Source organism: Bos grunniens, chromosome 25 (genome assembly GCF_055505025.1).
Source record: "Bos grunniens cultivar Pamir isolate PY7600 chromosome 25, Bosgru_T2T1.0, whole genome shotgun sequence".
Taxonomy (NCBI): Eukaryota; Metazoa; Chordata; class Mammalia; order Artiodactyla; family Bovidae; genus Bos; species Bos grunniens.
This window is the reverse complement of record NC_141189.1, coordinates 809,943-837,570: the sequence shown is the minus strand read 5'-3', so window position 1 is coordinate 837,570 and position 27,628 is coordinate 809,943. Positions and strand designations below refer to the sequence as shown.

Genomic DNA, 27,628 nt, shown 5'->3' with positions numbered 1-27,628 from the left:
ATCTTGAAGGAGGATTCTAATACTTAAAGTCTTGGAGTCACGTGTTTCTCCCAGGATAGCATGTCAGGGAGGTCGATGAAACATCTTTAAATGTAGATGTTTTTACACTAAGGCAAGCCACAGGGAAAAGAGTAGAAATGTCCATTCAAGGGGAGGAGCAGTGCAGCTCCAGCCAAGACGCCTTTTCACGTCTGTCTCCTGTTTAGAGAGCTGGCAGGTGTGCAGTCTGCGTGGAACACCAGGCTCCCCCAGAGACACGGAACCAGGAGGACACAGACGCGTCCGAGGACGCTTATGCTGGGGGCTCTTGGGGTCGTGGCGGCTGGGCAGCTCTGTGTGCCGTTGTCCACCCGTGGAGTGCAGGGAGCCGGTCCGAGGCTCGAGAGCCAGGAGGCAGGGGTCCGAGGGCGGGAAGGTGGACGGCGGCTCGGGCGGAGCGCGGGTCTCCCATGGCCTGCGTTTCTCCTCTGCTGGGCCCACGAGGGGCAGCGCCGCCCTCCCTGGGGAGGCCCATCTCACGCTTTCTGGATTCAAACGCCGGTCTTGTCCCAGATGCGCCTAGAAATCAGCTCTCACAGTGGAGTGGGCGTCCCTTCGCCCAGACAAGACGGCACACTTGAAGCTACGGGTTTTTATTTCACGGTCTGTGCTTAAAAGAATGACACAGCAGTTTCAGCCGTTAGAGTAGGCCAGAAATTCTTCCCTGTGGAGACATTTGAAGTGTTTCCCATGTTTAAGGACAGCGTGTGCGGCTGCATTGAAGGACCTTATCGTTAGGGGACCAGGTCGGGGCCGCTGGGGTGGCTGGTCAGGTAGGCCGCCGGGGAGGACGGTGGACGGCTGCTGGAGGGCACAGTGGGCACGTCGGTGTGGCCCAGCTGGGCTGATGGACTGGGGAGCGGAGCGGGGGGGGCGGAGCGGGGGTGCGGAGCGGGGGACGGCTGCAGGCTCTGGGCTGGTGTGTTCTCCAGGGCACAGGTGCTGGTGGGCAGGTGGGATCTGGCCTCATGAGCTTGACTGGCCCCGCCTGCTGGGTGTCCGGGGGGAACTGTCAGGAGACCGGGGCGGCCCTTCACCACAAGCTCATTTTCTCCCCTCATCTGTCCGGAAGCACTGGAACTATTCCTTTCACATTCCCGTGAGCTGGGCTCGTGGTAATGAAGGGTCCCTTGAGCCAGGCCTTGGGCCCCAGTCTTGTCTGTCCAGTGTGAACCTGGGCTTCACTGGCCCATTCTGTCCTTCCCTAGATGTGTGTCTGCTCGCAGATGGCCTGGTGCCTACCCGGAGTTGAGTCCGGAGCCTGGATTGGAGCCTGGATTGGCGGCGGGAGCAGGACTTAGAGCTTCCTTGTCAGATCAGGGCTGTCTTGGACTCCAGAGCCGTCGTCTCAGTCCGGTTGAGCATCTCCACGCCCTGGTCCATCCCCCGCCTGCCCCCCTGGTCGGCCCCGTGCGGACCCGAGGCCAATTGTGCTGGGTGACAGCGCCCAGGGCTGCTGGAGTTGGGCAGGGGCTCACGGGCCTGTGAACACGCGTGTATGCATCTGTGTGCAAACACGTGTCCACCTTCTTGGGTAGATTCCTAACGGGATGTCTGGGCCAGGCTGCTGCACTGGCCCCTGTAGCTGTGGAGAGCGGGGCTTTCTCTGCTTCTGTCGTTCAGGCTTCTCACTGCGGTGATTCTTCCCTTTGCAGAGCATGAGCTGTCGGGCGCAGGGGCTTCAGTAGTCGCGGCCTGTGGGCTCAGCACCGGTGCTGCTCGGGCTCTAGAGCACAGGCTTGGTTGCTCCGAAGTTTGTGGGATCTTCCTGGATCAGGGCTGGAACCCGTGTCCCCTGTGTTGGCAGGCAGAGTCTACCCCTGAGCCACCGGGGAAGCCCAACGAGTCTTTTAAAGTTCAGTTTATCTGTCTTTTCTTTCAAGAATCGAGCTTCTGTTGTTTTCAATCTAAGAACTTTGCCTAAAGCACATTAACAAAGACTTACGTTTTCTTCTAAAAGTTTTGTCTTTTTAGCCCTCCCGTTGAGGCCTGTGACCCACTCTTGAGTTACCGTGTGTGCCGTGAGGTCAGCGTCTGAGGCTGCGTGGTTGGTTATGTGGATGTCCGGGTGTCCAGCTCCACTCGCCAAAGAGACTGTTACTTCCTCATGGACATGTCTTGGCGCCTTGTTGATAATCAACTGGCCATCAGGGTGAGGGTTCATTTCTGGGCTCTGGGTTCTGTCCCACGATCCGTGTGCCGTGTCATCACACCAGCCCCACATTCTTGACGGGCATGGCTCCACAGTGAGTTTGGAAATCAGGTCATGTAAATCCTCTCACTTCATTCTTCCTTTGCAGAATCGTCTGGGCTATTTTAGGGCCTTTGCGTTTCCATATGAATTTTAGATAACTTTCTATTTTGAAAGTCCGCATTGGATTTGTAGATTGGTTTGACACAGAACTGGCATCTTGTCGGCATTGAGGCTTCTCAGCGATGGACAGGAGCGTGTCTCCGGATCTGCACCTTCGTGGCAGGCTCCTGCAGTTCTCGGTGGACAAGCTCTCACTTCTCTTGGCACACGGATCCTGCAGTGTTCATCCTTTTCCATGCTCTCACGAAGAAGACCGGGTTCCCAGTGGCGTGGACTGGCTGTGGAGGCCCGGGGGCTCCGGTGGGCAGTGGAGGCAGGCGGCAGGGCGGGGCTGGCCAGGAGGGGCCAGGGGTCCTGCCCCTGGACACCCCTGCGGCAGAGGGGCACAGAGGGCTCTGGGCTTCAAGCCGGGGCTTGCCAGCCCTGAGCCCTGGGGGACAGCCTATTGGTCATAGCTCAGCGTGTGCCCCCCAAGGAGCAGGACAAGAGCTCCAGATGGTCTCTGTTATGTGAGCCGTGTTCTCCGACCTCTGTTGGTGCCTCTGGGACTAGTTAGGGGAAGAGTTCCTTCGCGGCTAAGCACACAGGGGCTCTTTATCTGGGCGTAGGAGTGAAGTTTAAATGAAAGTGGGCCGCGCCAAGGAACTCAGGGCTTTCTGGAGATAACCGCCCCAAGGCTTTTATCCTGTGTCTGCTTGGGGCCTGTATGCACTCGGGCGCTTCCCGCGATGCAGGGTCAGCGGATACACTGTCTCCAGTGACCTCCTCTGGAGGGGCCAGCATGAGGCGCGGGGGATGAAGGACAAGCTGCCGATTCACGTCTAAACGAGGACTAGTATCTAGAACATGTAAAGACCTCTGTCGATTCAACAACACAACACACAAGGAGTCAACAACAACAACAACACAAGGAGTCCAGTTAGAAATTGGACAGAGAGTCGCAGAGACGCTCGACCACAGAGGACCCTGGGATAGAGAACAAGCCCTGGGAGATGCCCAGCTCCTCGGGCAGCAGGGAAATGCAGAGCAAACCCCAGGGGACCGTCGGTCCACGCCCATCGGGACGGTCAGAGTGAAACCCGCCGGTGCGGACGCGGAGGAGCTGGGCCCTCGTCCGTTGCTGCTGGGAATGGCAGCCATAAGAGCCTGGAAAACATGAGTAGGTTCTTAGAAAACTAACCACGTAACTGCCGTGTGACCGGCAATTGCACTCTTGGGCATTTATCCCAGAGAGATGGAAAATTATGTTCACGTGAAAACCTGTACATTAACTTGTCATAGCAGCTTTCTTTGTAAAAGCCCGAAACTGGAAACAACCCAGGTATCCCTCAGCGGGCGAGTGGATAAATAAGCTTGGGCGCCGGGCCGTGGGAGAGCGGCTGGCCAGAAGAGGGGACGAGCTGCTCACACACACGGCGGGCGGGGTGAGCCTCCAGGGAGCTTGCTGAGGAGAGAAGCCGGCCCTCGAGCTTCCATCCTGCGGGACACCGTTTAAGTGACATTCTCGCGGTGGCCCCCAGGGCGTAGGGGCTGGGTGGGGCCCCGGGGGTCTTCACGGCATCACCACTGGCACCCTGGGTGGCCCCCGAGATGCCCCCTTTGGGGAGGTGCTGACCACCACACGGGCGTCCCCGTGGGCAGGGCCGGCCACCTGGGGTCACTGTGCTCCAGCGTCGGCGAGGGCGGGTGTCGGCTCAGCTTAGAACCTGCTGCAGGTGGGGTCGGGGGGCCAGCCGCAGACCCCCAGCCCCCCGGAGGAGCCTGGGCCTCGGTGAGCGTGCTGCCGCCCGCGGCTGGACGTGGCGCTCAGGGCCGGCGGGGCTGTGCCACCTGCTGGGTCCGTTGCTGGCGCCTCTGGGTCTGTCTGTTGCCCCGTTTGCAGGTGATGGGATGAGGCCCAGCGGTTGGCTGGCCAGGCCCTTGGCTGGTCAGAGAGCCACGAGGTGCACCCTCTGCCTGGCCCCCAGGCCCGTCCGCCTCCCCTCTTGCCTCGCTGTGCCCGGAAGACCGAGGGCCCTCCATTTCTGCTCGTCCTCTGTCCACCTGCTCCCAGGGCGCCTGCAGCCGTCACGGGGTGGGGGAGAGGCTGTTTCTCTGAAGCTGTTCGTAGGACAGCATCCCGGGGGGTCCCAGCGCCCCAGGGAGCAGCCCACGGGGTCAGGGGGCAGGGGGCAGCGGGGTCGGGTCCTCAGTGTGGCGGCCCCTCTTGGGTCCCTGTTCTCTGAGGGTATTGGGGCCCCTGGTTTGTCCACACACGTCTGGCCAAGCACCTCCGTGGACCGTGGCCTCTGTGACTGTCATCTCTGTGGACCGCAGCCTCCGTGGACCACGGCCTCTGTGCACCACCTCCTCTGTGGGCTGTCCCCTCCGTGACTGTGGCCTCAGTGGTCTGTGGACAGTGGCCTCCGTGGTCTGTGGACCGTGGCCTCTGTGGACTGTCCCCTCTGTGGACTGTGACTCTGTGGTGGGAGTGAGAACGTCAGGGAGGAGGAAGCCTTTGAAATGGGAGGCAGAGGCCAGAAGCTGGCCGCTCTGCATGCTCTGTGCTGATGGCCTTGGAGCCTGGCCAGGGCGTGGGTGGAAATGGTGGGGCTTTGAGTGGGGTGACTCTGGTGTGGCTGCGCTTGGGGTGGGGAGAGGAGAGCCTCGGGGCCTGGGAGGGGCTGGGGTATCCTGTCCCTGCCCCGGGGCGCCTGCCTTGGGCTCCCTCCTTGCCTGCAGCCATCCAGAGGCCACAGGGACTTGTGGACAAAGCCCACGAGGGAGGACGGGCCCCACAGTGCCCAGGCGCAGATCTGTCCACTCAGGAAAGAGCACATTCAGGTCTCAGCGCAGCTTAGGAAGAACCACGGGCCATGGAACCCAGCACACGATCTCTGGCCATGGACCGTGGGGAATACAGAGCATGGAACCCAGCACGTCTGCAGGTCTGTGGCTGTGACGGGCGGGGGCGTGGATGGCCAGACCCTGGGCCAGGTCAGCGGCACACCTTGAGCCCTGCCCCTTGCGGACCCTCATCGCTTCTGGTTTCCTGGAGCCGCGTCCACCCTGCTCACCGTCCCTCCCCAGGCCCCCGGCTTGAGTCCACGCAGGTGTTTCATCCACTGCAGGTTTTATCCGACCGGCGCCCGAACAGCCGCTCTGTGGCCGTTGTTCCTCTTCGTGAAGCTCCTGCGTCCTCTGGTGCGACCGCGTCGTTTTTGTCCTTTTCCTTGCTTTCTGGTACTTCGTGAGGTGGCCGGCTCGTCTCGTGTTTCCTTCCTCTTGGTGGGAGGCTCTGTTTAGAGACCACGTTCTGGGGGGAGTCACTGCTTTGTTCTGTCCTTGTTGCTGGGCTTTTTCTGCAGACAGAACCAGGACTGCTTTTAAGATAAAATATTTCATGCGTTCATGTTGATTCTTCCAATGTCAATTCAGGGCTACAGGCTGGCTTCCTTCCTTCCTTCCTTCCTGTTAAAGTAATGTGATTAATTTTGTCTTTATCTCTTTTCCCACATGCTGACTATCTCAGCTGTCCATGATACAAGCGAAGGAATTCTTTGTTTCATTTCACCACAGGGGTGCACACACACGCATACACCTGACCTTCGAATAACAACCAGTATGGTCAGCAGAAGCATCGAAGGTTTAATTCTGGCTCACTTTGCCCTGAGGCGTCTGCAGCTTGGAAGCTGGTGCTGTCAGTTGGGCACGCTTTTCACTTCCTTTTTTCTCTTTTCCTTGGATTTGTAAGTATTATTTTTCAAATCTCAGGCTTGCTTTTAGAACCATGTGAAATATTAACATAGTTCATGGTTTCAAGGTCGTCACCACCAGCATGGCGTGTCCTGGAGCCTCACTTACCTTATGTCCCCACCGGACACTCAGCTTCCTTCCTATGGCCTGAGGGGGTCTTTGCGCTCCGATTCGCCTGTGGCTGGAGCAGCAGACGAGTGGGCCAGTCGGTCCACGTGCACAGCTTCACGCCCTCGCCCCTTGCTTACACACACGCCTTTCTGTCTGACATGTGTCCTGGAGCTCACGCTGCAGCTCTTTTTAGATGGTCTGGAAAGCTCTGGGTCTTGGGCCATCCCAGCGCTGTGTTGGTAGGTGGGGAGGGGAGTACGTAAATCTCCTCACGTTGTCTCCTTGGTTGCGACTCGGCCCCTTTCATGGAGGAGAAAGCCGCCGGCCAGGCCTGGGGCGGGTGGGCATCAAGGCGGCACTGAGCGTGGCGCCAAGCCCAGGCCCGTGCCCCGGGGGGCCCACAGGGTCCAGCTTGAGATCCGCCCAGGGCCGACGCCTGTGGCTCCCAGCCTGACGGGGTGGCCGTGGCCCCCGATGGCCCCAGTCCTCATGGCGCTGCTGAGCGTGCCGAGGCGTGGCTGCTGGGCCGGGAGAGTCAGGCGAACCCAGCCCCGGCACTTTCACGGGAGAGCCAGCGTGACTCGGCCGTGCCCTGGGCCTTATTACCTTGTGGGAGAAAAGCAAGTGTGGGCGGACACGGTGAGATTCTGGCAGGGAAGGGGCCGGCGTGTCCCGGGCCTGACCTGGCGTGGACCGAGGTGGCTTCACCTTGAGCACCCGGCCCTTGAATCCCAGGGCCACTGGGGGTCTGGGGCTGTTGGCGCGGGTGGACACAGGTGGCCGTGATGGGCTTGAGCCGGGGCATGGAAACAGCCTCTCCGGGGTGCTGGGTGTGGGATGGGCGGCAGCCATAAGGCTGGGCCTCGTCTGCTGCCATGTCTCTGTGGGGCTGGCGCTGCCCACGCAGGGACAGGGTCTTGAGCGGCACCCGGAAGGAGAGGGGAGGGGACCTTTGCAAACGTGGGGCTCCAGGTGCGTCTGTGTGCTCACCTGCTCACTCGGTGGTCTGTGATGACGTCGTGCGTGGCAGGGCACGTGCTGGCCGGGCCTGCGGCGGGTGCGGGCTGCTGCCTGACGAGGCCACTCTGGGGCTCCACCCTGTGCCAGGGGTCCCACATGCTCTGCCCCACGAGTGGCTCTCACTCTGCGGTTGTCCCTGGGATTGTCTCCGTTGGTGACAGAGCCTCCCTGCCCTTTCTGTGCTGGGCCCCGGGGCGTGTGTGGAGGGCACCCCAGCGAAGGGCAGGCCCATGCTTCTGTGGCTGTTGGGTGTGGTGCTGTCTTGGGTTCCACTGGCGCCATGACCGTCTGGGTTCTCTGCGCTCTCTGCCCTCCAGCCTCCAGCCCTGCAGGCTGCTCACCTGTGATTGCCAGCTTCACCCTCACTGTTCCTGCCCCACTGCCCCCTGGCCAGCCTGGCTAGGGGCGTCCGAGGTGCCTGCTGCAGGCCTGCGTCTGGTCTTTTGAGGCCGCGCCTGACTGGTTCAGCAGCCGTGGAAAGGACATGCGTCCCCTGCCCATGAGGCCTGGGGGGTGTCCTGGAGCTGGCGGACTGCCACGGCCTCCCCCGCGCACGTGCTCAGAGCTGGTCTGGAGGCTGCAGTTGCCTGGGCCGCCCGGGTCTCGTGATTGATGCCCAGGCCTGCTGTATTAATAAGCGAGATGCCACTTATCCTGGAAAACATTTCCTATCTTGGGAGGTGAGGAGGAAGGAGGAGGGAGCCAGGACCCCGTGTTCCACGCCTGACCTTGGACGTGGCCTGCACGGGGTGGGGTCACAGGGACGGGCTTCATGGCTGCCAGGGTTCACACGGGGTCTCACCGGGGACGGAGCTTCGTGGGTGTCAGCGTTCATGTGGGGTCTCGTTGGGGACAGGGCTTCGTGGCTGTCAGTGTTCATGCAGGGTCTCGTTGGGGACGGGGGTTTGTGGCTGTCAGGGTCTACATGGAGTCTCACTGGGGATGGGGCTCGTGGCTGTCAGGGTTCACACGGGGTCTCATTGGGGATGGGGCTCCATGGCTGTCAGCGTTCATGCAGGGTCTTGTTAGGGACGGGGCTTTGTGGCTGTCAGGGTTCACACGGGGTCTCACTGGGGACAGAGCTCCGTGGCTGTCAGCGTTCATGCAGGGTCTTGTTAGGGACGGGGCTTCGTGGCTGTCAGGGTCCACGTGGAGTCTCACTGGGGATGGGGCTCCGTGGCTGTCAGGGTCCACACGGGGTCTCACTGGGGACAGGGCTCCGTGGCTGTCAGTGTTCTTGCAGGGTCTCGTTGGGAACGGGGCTCCGTGGCTGTCAGGATCCACACGGGGTCTCACTGGGGACGGGGCTCTGTGGCTGTCAGCGTTCTTGCAGGGTCTCGTTGGGAACGGGGCTCCGTGGCTGTCAGGATCCACACGGGGTCTCACTGGGGACAGGGCTCCGTGGCTGTCAGGGTCCACACGGGGTCTCACTGGGGACGGGGCTCCGTGGCTGTCAGCGGTCTTGCAGGGTCTCGTTGGGGATGGGGCTCGTGGCTGTCAGGGTTCACACGGGGTCTCACTGGGGACGGGGCTCCGTGGCTGTCAGTGTTCTTGCAGGGTCTCGTAGGGAAGGGGGCTCCGTGGCTGTCAGCGTTCATGTGGGGCCTCAGTGCACTGTGCTGACGGCATCCTGGAGCCCACGCTGACCTGGGGTTCCCAGGGCGCGGCGTCCGTGCAGGCCGGCTGGGCCCTCAGGAGTCATCCCGGGGGGGTGGGACCCCAGGGAGGTGATAGGAGGAGCCGGGGGTCCCTAGAGGTGGGTGCAGGGATGCTGGGGAGAAGCAGCGGAGGCTGCAGAGCTTGGGGCACCTCTGGGGTGCTCGGTGAGGACACCCCACTGTGTAGCTGAGGATTCTCAGCCTGCAGGGTGGCCATGCATGGCTCTCTCCAGATGGTGGGGAGGCTGCGTGACCTCGGCCTGGGCCTCAGATGGGCCCCAGCGCCCTCCCGTGTGCGCCTCTCGCTGGTCTGGGGGCCGCTGCTTGCCTTGGGCCCTGCTGGATGACCGTTGGCTGCAGCTCTTCTGGAAAGAAATCCTCGAGGAAGTGTCTAGACCCCAAGCGTCGTGACGCCCAATGTGGCAGAGTGGGGCTTTGTAGAGGCGGAGCTGCATGCAGGGTTCCCCTGGGCCCAGGGGAACTGGGTTCTGAGCCACGTGTGGGGCTCCTCTGGGCCCTGGGTTCTGAACCACGTGTGGGGCTCCCCGGGTCCTGGGTTCTGAGTGAGGTGTGGGGCTCCTCTGGGCCCTGGGTTCTGAGCCGTGTGTAGGGCTCCCCGGGCCCTGGGTTCTGAGCCGTGCAGAGGCGGTGGTGGTGTTTGCAGCCTTGCTCAGCTGCAGTGTGGGCTCAGGCCTGACGGGGCCTCCGTGCACCTTCCCTCCATTAGAACCATGGCTGCCACGGGGGTTCTGGCCGCTGGCTCTGGGGCCACGGGGGCCACAGCCCTAGGATGGCCGTCGGTCAGGAGGCAGGGGCCTTTCTGCGCGGTCTTTGCTGGGGGCGAGAGGGGAGGTGGCTTTCTCCCTCTGGCTCTGACCAGAACTGTTGCCTGGGCCGGGGAGGGGGACCGCACGATGCTTGTTTAGTTTTTCAATTTTGTTCGTCAGTTTGGTAGTTCCTCATACAGATCTGGTACACATTTCGTTAGGGTTTCACCTCAGTGTTTTATTTTTGTGGCGTGCTAACGTAAATGGTGTGGTAATTTTTTTTCCATTTTAAATACTGGAAAGTGATTGCCTTTTGCACAGTAGCTTTGCATCCCATAGCCTTGTTGTAATGACATTAATTCCAAAGGTTTTGTTTTGTTGTTGGTTCTTCAAGATGTTTTTACATAGTCATATTTTGTGCAAACAGTTTTATTTCGTCCTTTCCAGTCTGTAGCTTTTTTTCTTCGCTGCACAACACCGCTTGCAGAATTTTAGTTCCCTGACCAGGGATTGAACCCAGGCCCCTGGCAGTGGAAGCCAGAGTCCTAACCACTGGCCTACCAGGGAATTCCCTCCAGTCTCTATAGCTTTTATTTCCTTTTCTTATCCATTATCTTATTGCATTAGCTAGGGATTTTCCAATGTGACGTTAATGAAGAGTAGTGAGGGAAATATATTTGGCCTGAGTCCCCACCTAGAGGGAAAGCATCCCGGTTTTCAGCACCAGGTGTGGTGTGAACTGTAGGGTCTCTGGAGCTCTTTGTTAAGTTGAGGGACATCTCCATATTCTTATTTTTCTGAGAGTATTTTTTTTTGAATCATGAATGGATATTCAGTTTTGTCAAATGCTCCTTATGCATTTCTTGATATGATTTTTCTTCTTTACCCCTGGTATGTGATGCATTACCTTTGATTTTTGAATACTGAGCCCACCTTGCATGCCTGGAATAAAGCCCACTTCTCTGTGGTGTATAAATGTTTTAATACAGGGTTGCGTTTGATTTCCTGTGTTTTGCTGAGCATTTTTACATCCATGTTCATGAGACAATGGTCTGTAATTTTCCTTTCTTGTAGCATCTTTGGTTTTGGTATGAGGGTAATTCTGGCCTCACAGAATGAGTTAGAAAGTGTTGCCTCTGCTTCTGTGTCTGGAAGAGACTGCAGAGAATGGGTGTAATTTCTAACTTAAAGGTTTGGTGGAATTCACTAGTGAGTCCGCCTGGGCCTGCTGCTTCCTGTCTGGGTAGTTGCGTGTTTATTGATTCGGTTTCTTCCTTTGGGTGTGTTTTGGCAGGTTGTATCTTTGAAAGAACTGGTCTCTTTCCTCTAAGCTGTCAGGCCTGTGGACACGCAGTTGTTTGTAGTCCCCCTTTATGATCCTTGTCAGTCCACGGGGTCTGTAGTGACGCCTTCTCTCTGGTTTGTCACGTTGGCTATCCGTGTATTCTCTCTGTCTCAATTTGTCCTGCCCACCTTTTTGGTTACCATGGCGAGGGGTTTACAGGTCTTTATTGATCTTTCCAGAGAACCGGCTTTGATTTCATTGATTTCCTCTGTTAATTTCCGATTTTAAACTTTGCTCTAATTCTCTCTTTTGCCTGCTTTGGGGTTGGCTCACTCTTCCTTTTCCAAGTGTCCTTAGGTCTTTCCCCCTTTCAGACCTGCACTTTCAGCGCTGCGCGTTCCCCTCCAAGTGCGGCTCTTGCTGCCTCCCACAGATTTTGTTAAGTTGCCTTTTCATTTTCATTTAAATACGTTTTCAGTTTCTCCGGAACCTTCTTTTAACCGTGTGTTATTTAGAAGCGTGCTGCTTCGTCTCCGGGACTTAGGGACCTGGTCGCCTTTCTGTTGTTGGTTTCCAGCTTAGCCCGCTGCGGTCTGAGGGGGGCTGGGTGTGGTTCGCTGTGTTAATTTGCACAGGTGTGCCAGGTGCAGTGGGACTCGCCTGGTCGTCCGGGGCTCCGTGAATGTGCTCCCCATGCAGTCACGCCTTCGTGTGCATCTCGGAAGTGCCCAGCATCGTGGCTGAGGAGGCAGCCACAGACACTGTGGCTCCGGTCCCCGGAGGCGGAGGCTCCCGGGGTTTTATAAACACCGTGCTCTCGGCCCTCCGGCAGGGAGCAGGAGCCCTGTATCCACGCCGTGAACAGCTACGCCTGAGTTATTGCTGCTTAGAGAGAATTATTTGGAAACTTGCAGTCAGTTTAGCCCAAACAGTGGAAAAGCCTAAACACAAGCCAGGCACCCTGTCAGGGCGCTGGCTCCAGTGGACAAGAGCCCCCATCCCCGGGGCTGCGACAGGCGGCAGAAAGCAGGGCGTCCCGCGGTGTCGGTCCCGGGGCTCTGCCTGTGGGCCTGGCTCCTGGAGCGTGAGTGACGCTGACGTGAGCCCAGGGAAGCCGCGGCCTCCAGGTCAGGTGTGCCCCTCCCCTTTCTGGCATCATTTCGACGTCGGAAAAAACACTCTATCCCTCGAACGTGCTTTCTGCACCCGGGGCCTTTTCCAATTCGCGTTGCGCTGGCGCTCGTCCCGCACGCATGCGCCCTGTGCGCGCCCGTGGCGGGAGCGTCCGTGCCCGGTTCTGCGCTGCTCTTGTGACCTCAGCAGCGTGGGGCAGAAACACACATCCTGGCTCTGACAGCCCCACCCCCGTGCTTCGGAAAGTTGGACATTTTTCAGAATAAAGTGTTTAAAGAAATAAAGACACAGAAACGTCGGAACTGCTAATGCAGGTTTTCCCCTTAGGACTGGAGGTGGTCCCGTGGTCACTGTCACAGCGCTTGCTCAAAGTCACAAGAATTTCCTCTCCCCACGTTTACAGAATGCTGGAGGAAGGGCAGATTGTTGGGGTTCAGGGGACTCCCCTCCCCATGAATACAGAATGCTGGAGGAAGGGCAGATTTTGGGGGTTCGGGATTCCCCTCCCCACGTTTACAGAATGCTGGAGGAAGGGCAGATTGTTGGGGTTCAGGGGATTCCCCTCCCCATGTATACAGAATGCTGGAGGAAGGGCAGATTGTTGGGGTCCAGGGCGGGGTGCAGGGGGGTTCTCGCCACCCCACCTGCCGAGTCCGCCTTGGAAGGGGCAGGCGCGGCTCCGTTGGCTGTGGGCGTCTCCCTCCGGTCTGGGTGGCCTCTGGCCTTGCTCGGAGAACTGGTCCAACCTGTTTGCTTCCACAGGTTTCTTTGCAGGGGTTGGGGGTGGGGGTGTTTACCTGTCAGGCCACCTGCAGCAGCAGTTCGGCAGTATATCAGAAATGTCAGCCAATAAAAGGGAATAAGAAGGCCATAACCGGATCACGAGACTGGCTGAGCTCCAGGGGCGGAGCGCACCGCTGGCGTCCCTCCTGGGACTGGGCGAAGGAGCCCCCGTGTGTGCAGGGTTTGGAGCCAGCAGGAATCGCCATGGTGGCTCCTGGTGGGACAGACAGGGCTGTTGCCATCTTGGGTGCTCTCCTGCGGTGCCCAGGGCTGTGCCCGATGCCCCACGGGCCAGCTCCTTGGACGCTTAGCCCCCGGGTCCCTTCAGGCCCCTTGGTTGCCATCGAGGGAGCACTCGTCACAGGGATGACCCCCGCCTGGTGAAGGCCACACATACAGCTGTCATTGGCTCTGCACAGGAGGCCCCTAGGGCAGGGGCTGCAAACAGAGGCTGGGCTCCGGGGCCGGAGACAGGGTCGTGCAGACAGCCTGTTCTCCCACCAGGTGGGGAGGGGGCCTGGTTCTTGCTTCATGAGAACAAAGGCCCCATGTTGCTAGACATTCCTTTTTTTTTCCATCCAAAGAAAAAACAAAAATTATGATATTTCTAGATCTCTCAATTTTTAGATATTGGGAGCTAACTTTGAAAATGGGGCACCATTGGCCCATGAACAATCAATAGAGCACTCAAATTTCAGTGGTGACCTCCCTTCATAAAGAGGCCCAGGTCTCAGAGGTTTTATGGATGAATTCTGTTAAAACTTCAGCAAACCGTGCATCCTTTTACAAGTGGCTCCAGAAAATAGAGAATGAGAAAGCTGCCCCGCTCATTGTGTGAATTTCAAATGAGTTTGGAGGGGCACGCCCATCAGGCCGTAAACCCCGGATGGAGTGATCAGTGGATGTTGTTGGGAATGTCGGCTGACCCTCGGGGAAAACAAGCTGGACCCCCTTCCTATGGACAGAAGGTCTGAATGTGTTCATGGAAATATCTGGCAGAGGATGCTCTGGACCCAACCGTGTGCCCTGGATTCACCTGCTGAAGTAATGCCTTCCTGGAGGCATTTGGGGGGCGGTGGGGTTTAGGTGAGGTGGGACTCCAACGATGGGATAAGAAGACACGAGGGCTCCCCTGTGGTCCAGAGGCTGAGACTCCGCCCTCTCAGTGCAGGGGCTCGGGTGCAGTCCCTTGTCAGGAAACTAGATACCACATCTCCCAACTAAAGATCCAAGTAAGACCCGGCACAGCAAGTAAATAAGTATATACGTTCTTTAAAGAAGACACCAGAGAGCCTCTCTCCCTGCCCACGTGAAGGTACAGTGAGAAGCAGCCAGATGTGCTCCTGAAAAACACAGAAGAAACAGGATGGGCTCCGTGGCATGATGCCGCCTGGGGGTTTGAGGCGCACACGCACCTCCGGGTTCCGTGTTGTAAGAGAAAACGTGCAAAGGAAAGGTGGTGGTGGTGGTCTAGTCATTCAGTCGTGTCTGACTCTCACCACCCCATGGACTGTAGCCCGCCAGCCTCCTCTGTCCATCGCATTCTCCAGGCAAGAATACTGGAGTGGGCTGCCATTCCCTTCTCCAGGAGATCTTCCCGACCCAGGGATCGAACCCACGTCTCCTGCATTGCAGGCAGTTTCTTTACCAACTGAGCCATCAGGGAAGCCCACAACCCAAAGGAAACCTCTCAAATCTCAGTACAAGCCCCAGAGCTCAGGGAAGAAGGGAGAAGGGGGAGGACTCTTCAACAAGAGCGATCCCCACTGCTGTGAACTCAGGGCCGCTAATCTGCATCTGGGCTTTAAGATGCCCGTGGCTCCCAGCGGTGCTCGCATGCCCGTCGGAGGCAGCGGGGGCCACGGCACCGCCCAGGCTGGTCCGGGCCACCACAGAACCCCTCTGCTGGGCCCTGGGGTTTGGGGTCACGCCAAGCCCCCAGCTCCACGTGGTCGAATCTGGGAGGCCAGCCGTCCTGAGAGCAGGTTTGAAGTCAGATCACAGAGGCTGGAAGGACTTGGCTGATATTTCACCCCAGGAGTGGGGGCTCTCCGACCATCAGAGAGAACGTTTCTCATCTGCAGAGGTGGCCCTCCAGAAAGGCCTGGTTTCCATGGCAGAGTGCTTTCACCCCAGGGCTGCAGGGCCAGGGTCTGGCTTCTGCCAGGATGGGGACAGCAGGTGGCTGGGAACCCTTCATGGGCCTGGGAGGTGTCAGCGCGGTGCAGCCCTCCCGGGGGTGGATGTTCTGGGAGCTGGGGCTAGGCACGCCCAGTGCCCACCCCCCAGGCCGGGGGCATCTCAGGGCCGAGGCCCACCCCGACCCCAGACAGCCTCTTCCCGCCTCGTCGCAGGACTGTTTTCCCAGGCACCTTGCTCGGTGGCCTTGGCCACTGGCTTGACCATAGTGGCTTCGGACGTCTGGTTTCCAAGGTCAAAACAAGTAACTTACCAGCAGGATGTGCTCTAAACATTTACTTGCAAGTCAAGAATTAGCCTTATTTTAAAATGGCACTTGGGCAGTGGGGTTTAGATTTAAAATAAGCAAAAGCCAAACTGTCTGTGCTGTTGGAATTAGCTGTGACGAACATTTAATCTACTTTCGGGCTGAGAATAACAAGCCCAAGATGGAACGGCTCTGTTTGCGTGATTCTTTTTTTTTCCCAGAAATGTATCGAGTTGGGATTCAGCAGTGCTGTTTATTTAATTGAGTTCTAGTTGGTTCACAATATGTGCTCCAGGTGCACAGCATGGTGATTCGTGATTTTTAAAGGTGACCTTCCATTTATAGTTACTGCAAAATGCTGGCTGCTCCCCTGTGCTGTGCATCCTTGTGGCTTATTTAGTTTCTACAGAGTCTTTGTGCCTCTTTCTTCTCCGCCCGCACTGCCCCCTCTTCCCACTGGCAGCCACTAGCCCTCTGTACCTTTGAGTGCTGCTTTCTCGATATATTCACTAGTGTGTTCTTTTTTCTAGGTTCCATATATAAGTAAGATTATATGGTATTTTTTTTATCTGACTTAGCCTAAAGCTCTCCAAACCCATCCATGTTGCTGCAAATGGCAGGCTTTCATTCTTTTTTATGGCTGTGTAATATTCCAGTGTAGAAAAGACCCTGATGCTGGGAAAGATTGAAGGCAGGAGGAGAAGGGGACAACAGAGGATGAGAGGGTTGGATGGCATCAATGATTCAATGGATATGAGTTTGAGCAGGCTCTGGGAGATGGTGAAGGACAGGGAGGCCTGGCGTGCTGCAGTCCATGGGGTCGCCAAGAGTCGGACACGACTGAGCAACTGAACGACAAAAACAACAACAATACTCCATCGTGTAGATGCACCACGTCTTGCTCATCCGTCCTCTGCTGATGGGCACCGAGGTTGCCTCCTCGTCCTGGCTGTTGTAAATACTGCTTCTGTGAATCGTCCCTCTGCTGATGGGCACCGAGGTTGCCTCCACGTCCTGGCTGTTGTAAACACTGCTTCTGTGAATGTTGGGCTGCACGTGTCTTTTTGAATCAGAAATTTCTCCAGTCCCGCTCTCAGGAGTAAGATTGCAGGATCATATGGCAGCTCTATTTTTATTCTTTTTCGGGAACCTCCATACTGTTCTCATAGTGGCGGCACCAATTTGCATCCCCACCGACAGTGTCGGGGAGGCGGGGCTCGGGGGCTGAGGTGTGTCCGGAGGCAGGAGTGAGACTCAGCCAAGCAGAGGACGGCGTCCGTGCGGGTCGGTCTGGGGTCTCCCGCACCCCACCCTCCCTCACCTGCTCCCCCCGCCCCCTCCTCCAGGGAGACAAAGAAGCGTTTAAATAGACGAAAGCAACGGCTTTCAGACGTGTTTATATTTCCTGGGCCCGGGGAGTGGGCGGGCGCAGGCCGGTTGGGTCTCTGGCCCTGTGTTTGTTTCCTGGGGGCTCCTCCACTGACCCGTTTCCAAGACCCCTGAGAACCCCCTGCCCAAGGGGCCCAGCGTCTCACTTCTCTTCTGGGGAGACATGTGCCCGGGGGTGGGTGGCCTCCCCAGGGATGGTGGTTGGTGGTTGGATTCCAGTGTCTGGACCCTGGCATTTGCACCGGTTGCTGTCCAGAGCAGGTAAAGGCTCCTCGGCGGACGTGGGTGCTCCCCCACGTCCCCAGCTCCCTGCACCCCCATCCCGCTTGAGGGTCCATCTCACAGCAGACTCGGGAGACAAAACAGCCAGGCTGCCTGGTGGGCACACCCCGCGCCAGCCTCAAGCCTCTGTGCCCGTTAAGCGAGCAGTTAAGAGAGTCTGGTTTCTTCCTGTTTCTGTGTCCAGCATCTCAACTCCCTTAGATGGAAAGGGTTTCCCTGGAAAAAGGTAGAAATGGAGTCAGGACTGGTTGCCGTGTCCTCGTGGGAATGGTCCCCTTATGCTTTGTCTTCTGTGAGTGGAGTCTGTCCCGAATGATCCCGTCTTCATAAATCCTCAGGCTGTGCAGGGCAGGGGTCCCTGGGGTCTTCACCTGCTCCGAGCCAGGGAGCAGGAGCCGTGTGGAGGGCAGGGCGGCCCCCAGCGTCCCCCCGGCCCCCACAATTCATGCTTTCTTTTGCAGCGACATATTCGACGCCATGTTCCCCGTCACACACATCGCCGGGGAGACCGTCATACAGCAAGGTACGCCGCCAGGAGCCCCTGCGAAGGGCTGGTTATTTACTTACGGATGTATTTATCACGACACTCTTATTGTCTGTCCTTGAGACAGGTCACTATGAGCCTGCGTAACAGTCCACTTCACAAGTTAGCATGTGTGAATGTGGTCTGACAGCCTCGGCACTCAGTCATGTCTGATTCTTTACGACCCCACGGGCTGCAGCCTGCCAGGCTCCTCCGTCCATGGCATTATCCAGGCAAATACTGGAGTGGGCTGGCATCTCCTCCTCCAGGGGATCTTCCTGACCCAGGGATCGAGCTTGTGTCTCTCCTGCATTGGCAGGCGGATTCTTTTTACAGCTGAGCCACGGGATAACCTTCTCATCGTTAAAAAAATTGAGGAGCTGTACTGAGTCCTGGCGGCTCGACGGCCGTGGACTTCAGATGGCAGTGGTGTCAGGAGAGGACGCTCTGCCAGCCTGACTGTGGTAACCGTTTCCCGACGAGTGTGAAGTAGGTCACTGTGTTCACCACCTTCGTACGCACAGCTTCCACTTAAGTATTTTTAAAGATGGGTGAGACTCGGCCTTGCTTGGCAGAGATCTAGGAAGCAGCGTCGTAAGATGGTTCGTTACCAGAAAGACGAAAGCCCGCCTCCTCACATCACGCGTCTGTTTTTCTTCCCTCGCAGGGGACGAAGGGGACAACTTCTACGTGATCGACCAGGGAGAGGTGGACGTGAGTATCCCCGACGTTCTCTGGACGGCAGCGCCTGTCTGTGCCCACACTCAGGCCTAGAAGGCCGGTCTGGGTGGTGTGTTTCCGGTTTTTCAGCCCAGAAGCCACCGAGTTCACGTTAAAGGTACTGCAGGCACATCCAAGCGAGAGTGGGGTAAGGGCGGCCGGTGTCAGTCCGGCCACGGCCCCTGCCGTCAGTTCCCGCTGAGCTGACCGCGGCCCTGGGGGCCCGACCCGGCAGGCTGGCGCACCTCACGCGCTTCGGACGCCCAGGGGCCCCGTGGCTCTGGCTTTGTGGTGGAACCAGGCTGTGTCCGTCCCGGGATGCTGTGCCCTCCGATTCTGTTCGCGTCCTCTCTTTACTGCCCAGTCTCCAGCGGGGGGGCCCAGGCCCTGTTTGGAGAAGCACCTCCTCCATCACCTGACTGCAGGCTGAGCCCCGACCTCCCCCGGGGCCCCACGTGGGCTCCTCCGAGCGTGCGACTCAGCCTGTGCTGCTGTCTGCCCTCCCGCGCCCCCTCCCGCCTCCCCGTCGGCTCGATGAGCGTGTCCCCCACGTGGGCTGCCAGCCGTCCACCTCCCCTGAGGTTCTGCCTGTAGCCCTGATTCAGTCCAGCTTGCACACCTGACCTTGGGGTGTCTGTTTAAGGCTGGCTGCACACGTACTGGAGCCCCCTGCCCCCCACACACAGGGCGAGTCTGTCCCGGGGTCCCGCAGAGTCAGGACGTGTCCTCAAGGACCCTATGTTGGACTTGGGTCCCAGGCGCCAGTGCTGGGGTGGTGGCTCCCACACCCCCGTCCGAGCCTCCATGAGACGGAGCCCCCTGGCTCCCACCACCTGCCCATCCTCAGGGCAGCGGCCAGCCGGGCATCCCAGGTGGGGGGCACTTTCTCCCCATGTCCCCCAGCAGCAAGCCTATGTCCACGTGGCTGTGGCCCTCATCTTCTGGAGCCACAGGAGGTGACAGTGTGGGGACCTCTGGGCGAGCCGCACGGCTTCGGGGTTTCTCTCATCCCGGGCTCAGGCCTGGAGCAGTCCTCAGGCAGGGGCCATCCTGTCTCCCCCGACAGAGGAAACTGAGGCGGGAGCCGGAGGGAGGGCCCCAGGGGAGGCGGTGGGGGAGGCCGCAGGCTGGCTGACCCCGGCTGCCAGCCGGTCACAGAGCCAGCCTCAGAGAGAAAGATGGGCTGCAGCGCCTCGGACCCGGCCGCCGGGGCCCCCGCAGGGCTGCGGACTCGTGGCCCGGGCCCAAGTCACTCGGGGCCTGAGCTCTGCCAGTTTCTCCTGCTTCTAGGCCTCTGCCCTCCATCTGGCCCTCGTTTTCTGGCTCAGATGTCTAGCGAGCGCTTGTCTCCTGCTGGGCGCTTGCAGAGCCCTGAGGATACACTCTTGGGGACATGGCCCTGCCCTCGGGGTAGTGGGGGTGGGGGAGACGGCTGAGAAGGTAGTTCCCAGTGAGCCTCTGGCTGTCCTGTCCTGTTCTTATCCCTGCTCTGCCTTGCAAACTCCTACCCATCCTTTAGGACCCCACCCAGGCAGAGCCATTGGGCTCCCCCAGAGCATGGGGCTCCCTGAGAGTTGAGATGATCAAGCCTGGGTTCTCCCTGGCCAGCAGACATGGGCATGGCCTCCCTGTGGCCCAGAGTCCCGTCCTTGTCTGTCTAGCAACCTGAAGGGTGTTGGGGTCCCGTGAGACATGTGCCCCTGCCTACGTCCTCCACACAGACCTGGGCCCACATGCCTGAGCCACGGCATCTCTATGTCAGCCCAGAAGGTTAGCATGGAGCCCCACCCCCGGCTCCTGGAGCCCAGATGCTCAGGCCCGTGGGCGGATGCTGCCTCCTGGCTGTGGTCTCCAGCTCGGGCTGTCGGCCCAGATGGGGCAAGGTGGTGACTGCAAGGCTGTCCCTGTGTCGGCCTCAGCGGCTCCTCCAGTGGCCAGTGGGTGCGGGGTGGCTGGGAGCCTGAGGTGTGGGTTGTGGGGGCGGCCACGTGCAGAGGACCAGAGGTGCTCCATCAGGAACCCGGGGGCAGAGTGGCCGGATGCGTCCTGACCCTGGCTGTCGTCCCTGCTCCGGGTCTGCAAGTTCAGCTTCTCCTGGTCTGGAGCCGTGCTTCTGGCCCTGCCTTCAGGGGTGGGGAAGTGACCGTGGACCATGGACCGGAAGCGTGTGAGGGTCCTGGGGGCTCTGTAGGGGCCTCTGGGGAGCAGAGGCCAGGCCCACTGCACTGTGACCCTGAAGCCCTCAAGACACCCTGGGGCCCCCCCTCAGAGGCCCCACTCTGCCTTTAACAGGAGGGCTTGGGGGTGGCCATCCAGAGCCCCCTTCTGAAAGCTGCCCCCTCGCCAGCAGTGCCCTGGGGGCAGTGGCCGGCTGACCGGATGCCAGAAGCACCAGCTCGGTTTAAATTACGGTTTTCCAGGGAGATGCGGACAGTGCCGGCCGCAGCGTGTGTACCGCCGAGAGCTATAATCCGTCTTCCTAAGTATAAAAATATCTCCCAATTTGTTTTATTCATGGAACATAGCATTTCCACTTGGAAGGGCGCTCCACGGCCAGCTTCGTGGCTCAGGAGCACTTTTCCTTCCCGCCAGGCCGTCCGGGCACCTGGTGCTTTGGGGCCTCCTGGGGGGAGCCTGCCGTACCCGGGCTCTGCCCTGGCCCGGGCCCCTCCCACCTCACCAGACGTCTGTGGGCACAGCCGCGTCCAGCCTCCAGAGGTGGGGGGGCCTCGGGGGACAGGGCGCCCCAGGCCGTCTGGCTCCGTGGGTCACGGCCGGTCAGTCTGCTCGCCGGTTGTTCTGGTTTTTATTTTTTGGTCGGTAAAGTACACACACCGTAAAAGCTGCATCTTGACCTTTAGGTGTCCAGTTCGGGGCTGTGAACACATTCACATTGTTACGTGGCCCTCCCACCACCATCTCCAGGACATCTCGTCTTCCCAAACTGAGACTCTGTCCGCGTTAAAGTCTAACCCCGGGTCCTCCCCAGCCCCTGCCCGCTGTGTTCCATCATCTCTGTGAGCCTGATGCCTCCAGGGGCCTCGTAGGGGCGGAGCCACACGGCGTCTGCCCTGGGTCGGGCTCACCCCACTGAGCGTCGCCTCCCAAGGTTGGTCCATGCTGCAGCAGGTGGCAGAGCTCCGGGCCTGTCCGCCGAGTCACTGAAAGGACCCCTGTCTTGTTCATCAGCGATCGTGCCCGCCACGTGGCTGCCGCCGTGACCAGCGCTGCTGTGGACGACGGGCCGTGTGGGACCTGGGCATCCTGCTCTGGGTGCTGTCTGCTGGCTGGTCACTTCCTAGGTGCAGGGCGGCCGTGGCCCCCAACTGGCTGTGAAGCTTTCCTGCAGTGTCTCACCCACAGAGGGCGACTGGGGAACCTTCACCGTCCTGGGTCTCTGAGGAGGCCCTGGAGACCCCACTGTGGCCAGAAGCTGCTCTGGAATGGGGGAACAGGTGACCCAGAGCCCCCCCGTGGTGCTGGTGACGTGACGAGAGCTTGGGGAGGGCGTCGGCCCCTATGCATACTCCACACTGGGCCCCCGATAGGCTGCACGGTCACCCTGGAGCACGTGGCCCTCCAGACGGGACAGGGGCCCGATGGGGTCCTGCCTGTGGACCCCCGGGGAGTGTGAGGTTTGCGGGGGAGGGCCGAGAGCGTGGCGGGTCCACAGAGTGGACCAAGCTGGTGGCCGGTCACCGGGGAGAGGACGCTGACCCCATGTCGTCACCCACGTGGCTCGGGCTCCACAGACGGGGTCCAGCAGAGAGACTTGGGGGAGCTGCTCTCAGGCGAAACGGGTCAGTCAGCCCCCTAACCCCTCCAGGCTCTTGGACTAAAGAGGCCTTAGGCTCGCAACCCGGTTTACCCTGGAAGAGCGGCTGTGGACCTGGGCTCACCTGCCCAGACGCCCCCACTTTTTGTGGCTGGAGCCCGGGACGCGGAGGAGCTGGGCCATTAACTTTTCTCATCGCCTGTGGAACCAAAAACAACAGCAGCTGGCACGCCCGGCTTGCTTCCTCGCCCGGGCGGCTCCGGGTTACGTGGGAAATACCTGCAGGAGGGGGCAGGTCTGAGGTAGTGGGACAACACCCCCTCCAGCCAGTGGGTCACTCGGCGACTGTCTCCAGTTACCCAGTTGCTTCAATGGATTTTCTATTTTCTGTGGCATCGCATGTTGAACTGAAGTGTCCTTGTGGGTAGGAGCAGGCGGGCAGGCAGCCTCGTGTGTTCTGGCTGTCTGGATAGGTGGGGCTGGGACCGTGGTGCTGCTTTGGGGGTGTCATCAAGCAGATTCCTGTGTCTTCAGTCACCACCTCCACCTCTGTCCAACGTTGGAACAAGAGCTGGTCCACGGTGGGTGGGCATCAGCGTCACCTGCCGACATCCTGGGCCGCACCCCCGGGGCTCTGGATCGGTCGGTCGTTGTTGGGGGGCAGGTTCCCAGGCTATGCTATGCACCTGGTTTGCAGACCACCTGTCAAGGAACCTGGTCAAAGTCTGGGACACCCCTCACTGACCCTTGCTCTCCTCTGGGCGCCCCAAGCTGGGCTCCAGCTGTAGCAGGGGGTGCGTCCTGGCTGTGAGCTGGCCTCAGCCCTGCCAGAACCTTCAGTGGTCCCGAGACACACCTCTCCCTGGTGGCCCGCGTAGCCTCCCCACTTGGCCCCTCGTGGCCTCCCCTCGTGGCCCCCACGTGCCCCTCGTGGCCTCCCCATATGGCCTCCCCCTCGTGGCCCCTATGTGGCCCCTCTGCGTGGCCTCCCCACACGGTCTTGCTGCATACGGATCTTCCGAGTCCAGTCCTGCCTCGGGCTTTTTGCACGTCCTGTCCCATCTGCCTCCAACTCTCTTCACCCCTGGTCTTTGCACAGGACCCCTTGGGCTGGGCTTGAGTTTGCCCCTCGAAAGTCTCGTATGGTGGCTCTTCCCTGAATCATCTTCCTCCTTTCTCTCCGGTGCCTGCAGCTTGTTTTAAGGACAATTGAAAGTGAAAAAGTCACTCAGTCGTGTCCGACTCTTCGCGACCCCATGGACTATAGTCCGTGGACTTCTCCAGGCCAGAATAGTGGGGTGGGTAGCCTTTCCCTTCTCCAGGGGATCTTCCCAACCCAGGGATGGAACCCAGGTCTCCCGCATTGTGGGTGGATTCTTTACCAGCTGAGCCACCAGGGGAGCCCTTAAGAACGATCACATCTGGATAATCATTGCTGAGCCGCTGGTCAGTGAGTCCCTGTGAACTGGAATCTGCGTGTTTTCTGCTGCTGAAGCCAGCGGTGAGAACACGCAGGGCACCCCGGGCGCTGGGGTGACCCGGGGTGCCAGCGACTGAATGAGCCTGCGGGAACAGCGGCTGGGGTGCCTGGAGACCCTGCAGTGGCGCCGGGAGCGTGGGTGCCGCCAGTGCGGCCTCCCGCCCCTCCCCTACACAAGAAGGAACAACAAAAATGAAACAAAGCCCGAGGGAGCCCCTTTGCGTGCCAGCCGGGTGGGGCCGGGCGCTGCGCGGCCGTGCTGACAGCGGCCAGTGTCCCGAGAAGGATGGGCCTTTGTGCTCGGGGGGCGGCCTGGCCCCTCCTTGGTTCTACACAATGCTTTTCTCTGACGTCTCTGAGGATGCGGTCGGGGCTTAGTGAGGAAAGGGGTCCTCATGGCCCCCAGGGACGCGCTCTGGCCAAGTTGCCCTCTCTGGGGTGTGCCCTGCAGTGGCAGCCACCTGCCCGCTCTTCGGGGCACCATGGGGGAGCGGGGCTGCTGAGCGCCTGCCCTGCTCCCGGGGCCCTGTCTCTTCAGGGGGTGATGGGGCGGCCGGCCTGCCCCACAGGCACCCGAGGCAGTGGCTCCCTCTTCCCCCGAGGCTGCGGCGCTGTGGTGACCCGGCGCCAAGGGGGAGGGTGAGCTGGTGCAGACTGGGGGTGCTGCTCAGCGGACCGGGGGTCCCCACCTTGCCTCACGCGTGAGAGAGGAGGGCATTGAGTCACCTGCGGGGAGCTTCGTGGCCGCATCAGAGCTGAGGCTGGGCGGCGTCCATCACCCACGGGTAGTGCTGGTGCGGCCGTGAGAACTGTGGGCCAAACCCAGCACTCGGCATGCAGCGTGGGGGCCCAGGCCAGCTGCCCCACGGACACCCTCGGGCACGAAGCGCGGGAGGGCCCTGGGAGATCCTGGCCCCGGGAGATGTTCAGTGCCTGACCTGGGTGGCGGGACAGCTCAGCGCTGCACACATGGGGTCGTGTCCAGGCAGAAAGGGTGCTACAGACACGGGAGCCCCGCGTGGGCTTTACGGACACGACATGTGAGCCGCGCACGCTCTGCGGACATGTGAGCCCCGTATGTGGAGGGCCGGCCAGGCCAGGCCCCGGCGCCGTGCCTGCCCTTCTGTGGACTCTGGTCCCTTTGGGACAACCGGAGGCTCCGGGGACGTGCCGGTGGAGAGCATCTCGGGGCAGAGCCTGGCAGATACGCGCCCTGCCTGTGGGAGGATGGGCCTCGCCCTGGCTCCAGGGCCTCGCCGCGTGGGAGCTGCTGTGTCTCCTCTGGCTCCTGGCGGGTCTGTGCAGGCCGGCGGGGCGGGCCAGTGCTTGTGGGAGGAGGTCCCCGCCTGGGGGGCTCCCCGAAGGGTTGCGTGTCGTATCGTCCTCCTGACGCCCTGTGCTCAGCAGGCCGGCCCTTCTCCCCACCCTGCTCACACCGCACACAGTATCACCGGCGTGGCGCCCACAGACGGGCGATTCTGAGCCTCAGTCATGGTCAAGATAATGTGTCATTGAGTCTATAAGAATTGCTTCCATGATTCGTCGCAATCCATTCTTCCCCGACACGCACGCTTTTTGCCAATGGGAGCCATTCTTTAAGCTCATTGACACCGAGGCAATGAACAGAGGTTGTGTTAGCTGATAGTAAGCGAATCCACATAATGAACAATCCGGGCCATTCTGGCAGGACGAGGACCTGCAGTCAATGCATAGTCGCGACACTGTACGAGGCCACCGCCCTCGCCAGCTGAAAGGGAACCTTGTCCGCCTCTGGGCTCAGCCCTGGGCGCTGGCCTCCACTCCCATTGACCGCAGGCCTGGGCGCTTGGGCGCTGCCCGAGGGACGGGGGGGCCCCGGGGGACTCTGGGGGCCTGTCTCCTCCTGGGCCGCGGGGCCTGCTGGTGGAGGTGAGTGAGGGCCCAGCTGCTACATGGAGCCTTTACGGACAGGAGGGCAGCTTGTGAATGAGGCGGCTGGGTTGGAGGGGTTGCCTAGGTGGGGTGCGAGCATCCCGGCAGGGTGATGCCTGGTGGGGTGGCCCCCGCCCCGGGGCCCAGCAGGTGGCCATCTCCAGCTGGTGAGGAGCAGAGTGCGGCCTGGCCTGGGAGGTGGGGGTCCTGAGTGGTGCATCCCCTGGGGCCTGGCCAGGGTCGGCACCGACGGCATCTCCACCTTTGTGCCTGTCCAGCCTTGGTCTGGGTGGGCCTGGACGTGAGGTGGGCACCTTGGCTGGTCCTGGGCAGGGCAGAGCACAGCTGAGTCCCACCACCTGTGAGGCATTGGGGGTGCAGGGACCTCCTGCCCCCCGGGGGTGCTGTGGAGGGTTCCCCATGCAGCAAGTGGCAGTGTGACCTCAGCCCCCAGTCCCCATGCCCTGCAGGTGTGTGTGGACAGAGGGCGGGTGATCCCAGGCCCCCGACACTGTCCCCTGACCCTTGCAGGTGTACGTGAACGGAGAGTGGGTGACCAGCATCAGTGAAGGCGGGAGCTTTGGGGAGCTGGCCCTCATCTATGGCACCCCCAGGGCAGCGACTGTGAAGGCCAAGACGGACCTCAAGCTCTGGGGCATTGACCGGGACAGCTACCGGCGTATCCTCATGGTGAGCAAGTGAGCGGCACCTCAGGGGTGCCCCACCAGGGCCGGGAGGGCACCAGTTGAGTCTGACACCTGCCAAGCATCTCATAGGAACCCTGGTTGTGTCCGGGTGGGATGAGGTGGGATGAGATGGGGGGCGAGTGTTGGGGGGTGGTTCTGGAAATTTACCCAAAAGACAGGCAGGCAGCTGGGGAGGCTCCTTTGCTCTCCTTCCCCTTCCCCTTAAAACAGTCTGAAGTGTGGTTGTGATGACTGGAGCTCCAGCTGCCTTTCTGTGCCATAAGGTAACTTTCCCCAAGTGGGTGGAGTGAATTCCCGGGAGGAGCCCAGCGTCTGCGGGGGCAGCAGGAGGACCACAGTCCCGGGCAGGCTGCAGGCCTCTCTGCTTCCTTCCTGGGCGACAGTCGTTCTAGGTGTTCTTACATGCAGCCACCTCCTCTCTTCATGTTTTGGGTGTAGCCGCGCACGCCTGTGCATGTGGGGCTGTTGGGAACAACAGGGCCAGTGTTCACCAAGGGCTCTGGAGATGAGTTCCTGGGCGGAGGGGGCCCTTCCCAGGCAGAGGTGGCTGGGCCTTCCCCTGCCCACTCGGTGTTCATCCTGCACACTCACTGCCTGGCCCTCGTGCAGGGACCCGCCAGGGGTCGGGGAGGCTGGCGTGCTGGTGGAGGAGACAACCGAGCAGGCATGTCTCCTGGCGACAGTTTCCAAAGAGGGAGACAGAGAAGAAGGGGTAGGAGGGGGCAGGGCCCGCTGTTTCACGGAAGGCCCTGAAGCCCCCTCCCCAAGGTCCCCCGCGACACGGTGGTGTTGAGAGGCCTGCAGCAGGGAGCCCTTGGCTGTCCGGGAGGAGAGTGTCTGGGCAATGGGAGCAGCTGCTGCAGAGGCCCTGGGGTGCAGGCCTGGCTGGTCTGTGTGTGGACCAGTAGGGAGATGGCCAGGATGCCGGATCTCAGGGAAGGGGCAGTGGTGGGAGGGCTGGGTCCTTGGGCCCTCAGCCCCCAGGGGTCCTGGACTCAGACTCCCATTGCACCAGGCGCCCCTGCAGGAGTGTGGGCAGAGGAGTGGCAGGGGCCTTCCCGGGCCTTCCGGGTGAGCGTGGAGAGCCTTCTGGATCGGGCAGGGTGAGGGGTGCCGTGCTGGTCTCGGGGAGTCCCCTCATGGCCCAGGTCCCCGGCCTGAGGCCCCTGAGAGCTGAGCACCGGCTCGTCGAGGGAGTCACGCTCCTTGCCTGTCATCTTCCCCCGGGGTGACTGCTGGCTCAGGTGCTTTTCTGAGCTGGTGGCACTGGAGGGCCTGGGCTGAGGGCAGCCCCCAGTGGGCCTGCCGGCCTGGAGGGAGGTCACCGAGGGGATGCGTTGCCGGGAGACCCGGGGGCTGCACGTGCCCTTGCCACGGGCCCTCAGGCCTCGGTCGTCTCCCAAAGACAAGCTGGGCCCTGCAGCTTCCGGGGGGCTGTGGTTGGGGCAGCTCCGGGATGTGCAGGACAGGCCCTGTGCGCTCAGTCTCGTCTGAGCCTGCACAGCGGTCTTGTCCTGGGGGCCCCTCTAGAGGGGCCTGGTCGCGCCTG

The 27,628-nt window shown here is 60.5% G+C and overlaps 1 protein-coding gene across 10 annotated transcripts in view; it reads left to right on the top strand.

Annotated features, from left to right (window-relative positions):
- Positions 1–27,628, top strand: part of PRKAR1B (protein kinase cAMP-dependent type I regulatory subunit beta) — a 78,886-nt gene that overhangs the window by 25,431 nt on the left and 25,827 nt on the right. For 6 of the 10 annotated variants that reach the window (XR_015155038.1, XR_015155037.1, XM_086376870.1 and 3 more), the window contains exons 5-7: positions 17,425–17,486; positions 18,154–18,200; positions 25,904–26,062. Coding sequence is in view for 6 of the 10 variants with exons in the window: in XM_086376870.1 (XP_086232996.1) it covers positions 17,425–17,486; positions 18,154–18,200; positions 25,904–26,062 (268 nt within the window). In the remaining 4 variants the exon portion in view is untranslated. Of the gene's footprint in view, positions 1–708; positions 813–17,424; positions 17,487–18,153; positions 18,325–25,903; positions 26,063–27,628 lie in introns of those variants that run through there. The other 4 variants (XR_015155039.1, XR_015155040.1, XM_086376876.1 and 1 more) reach the window with 2 other exon arrangements.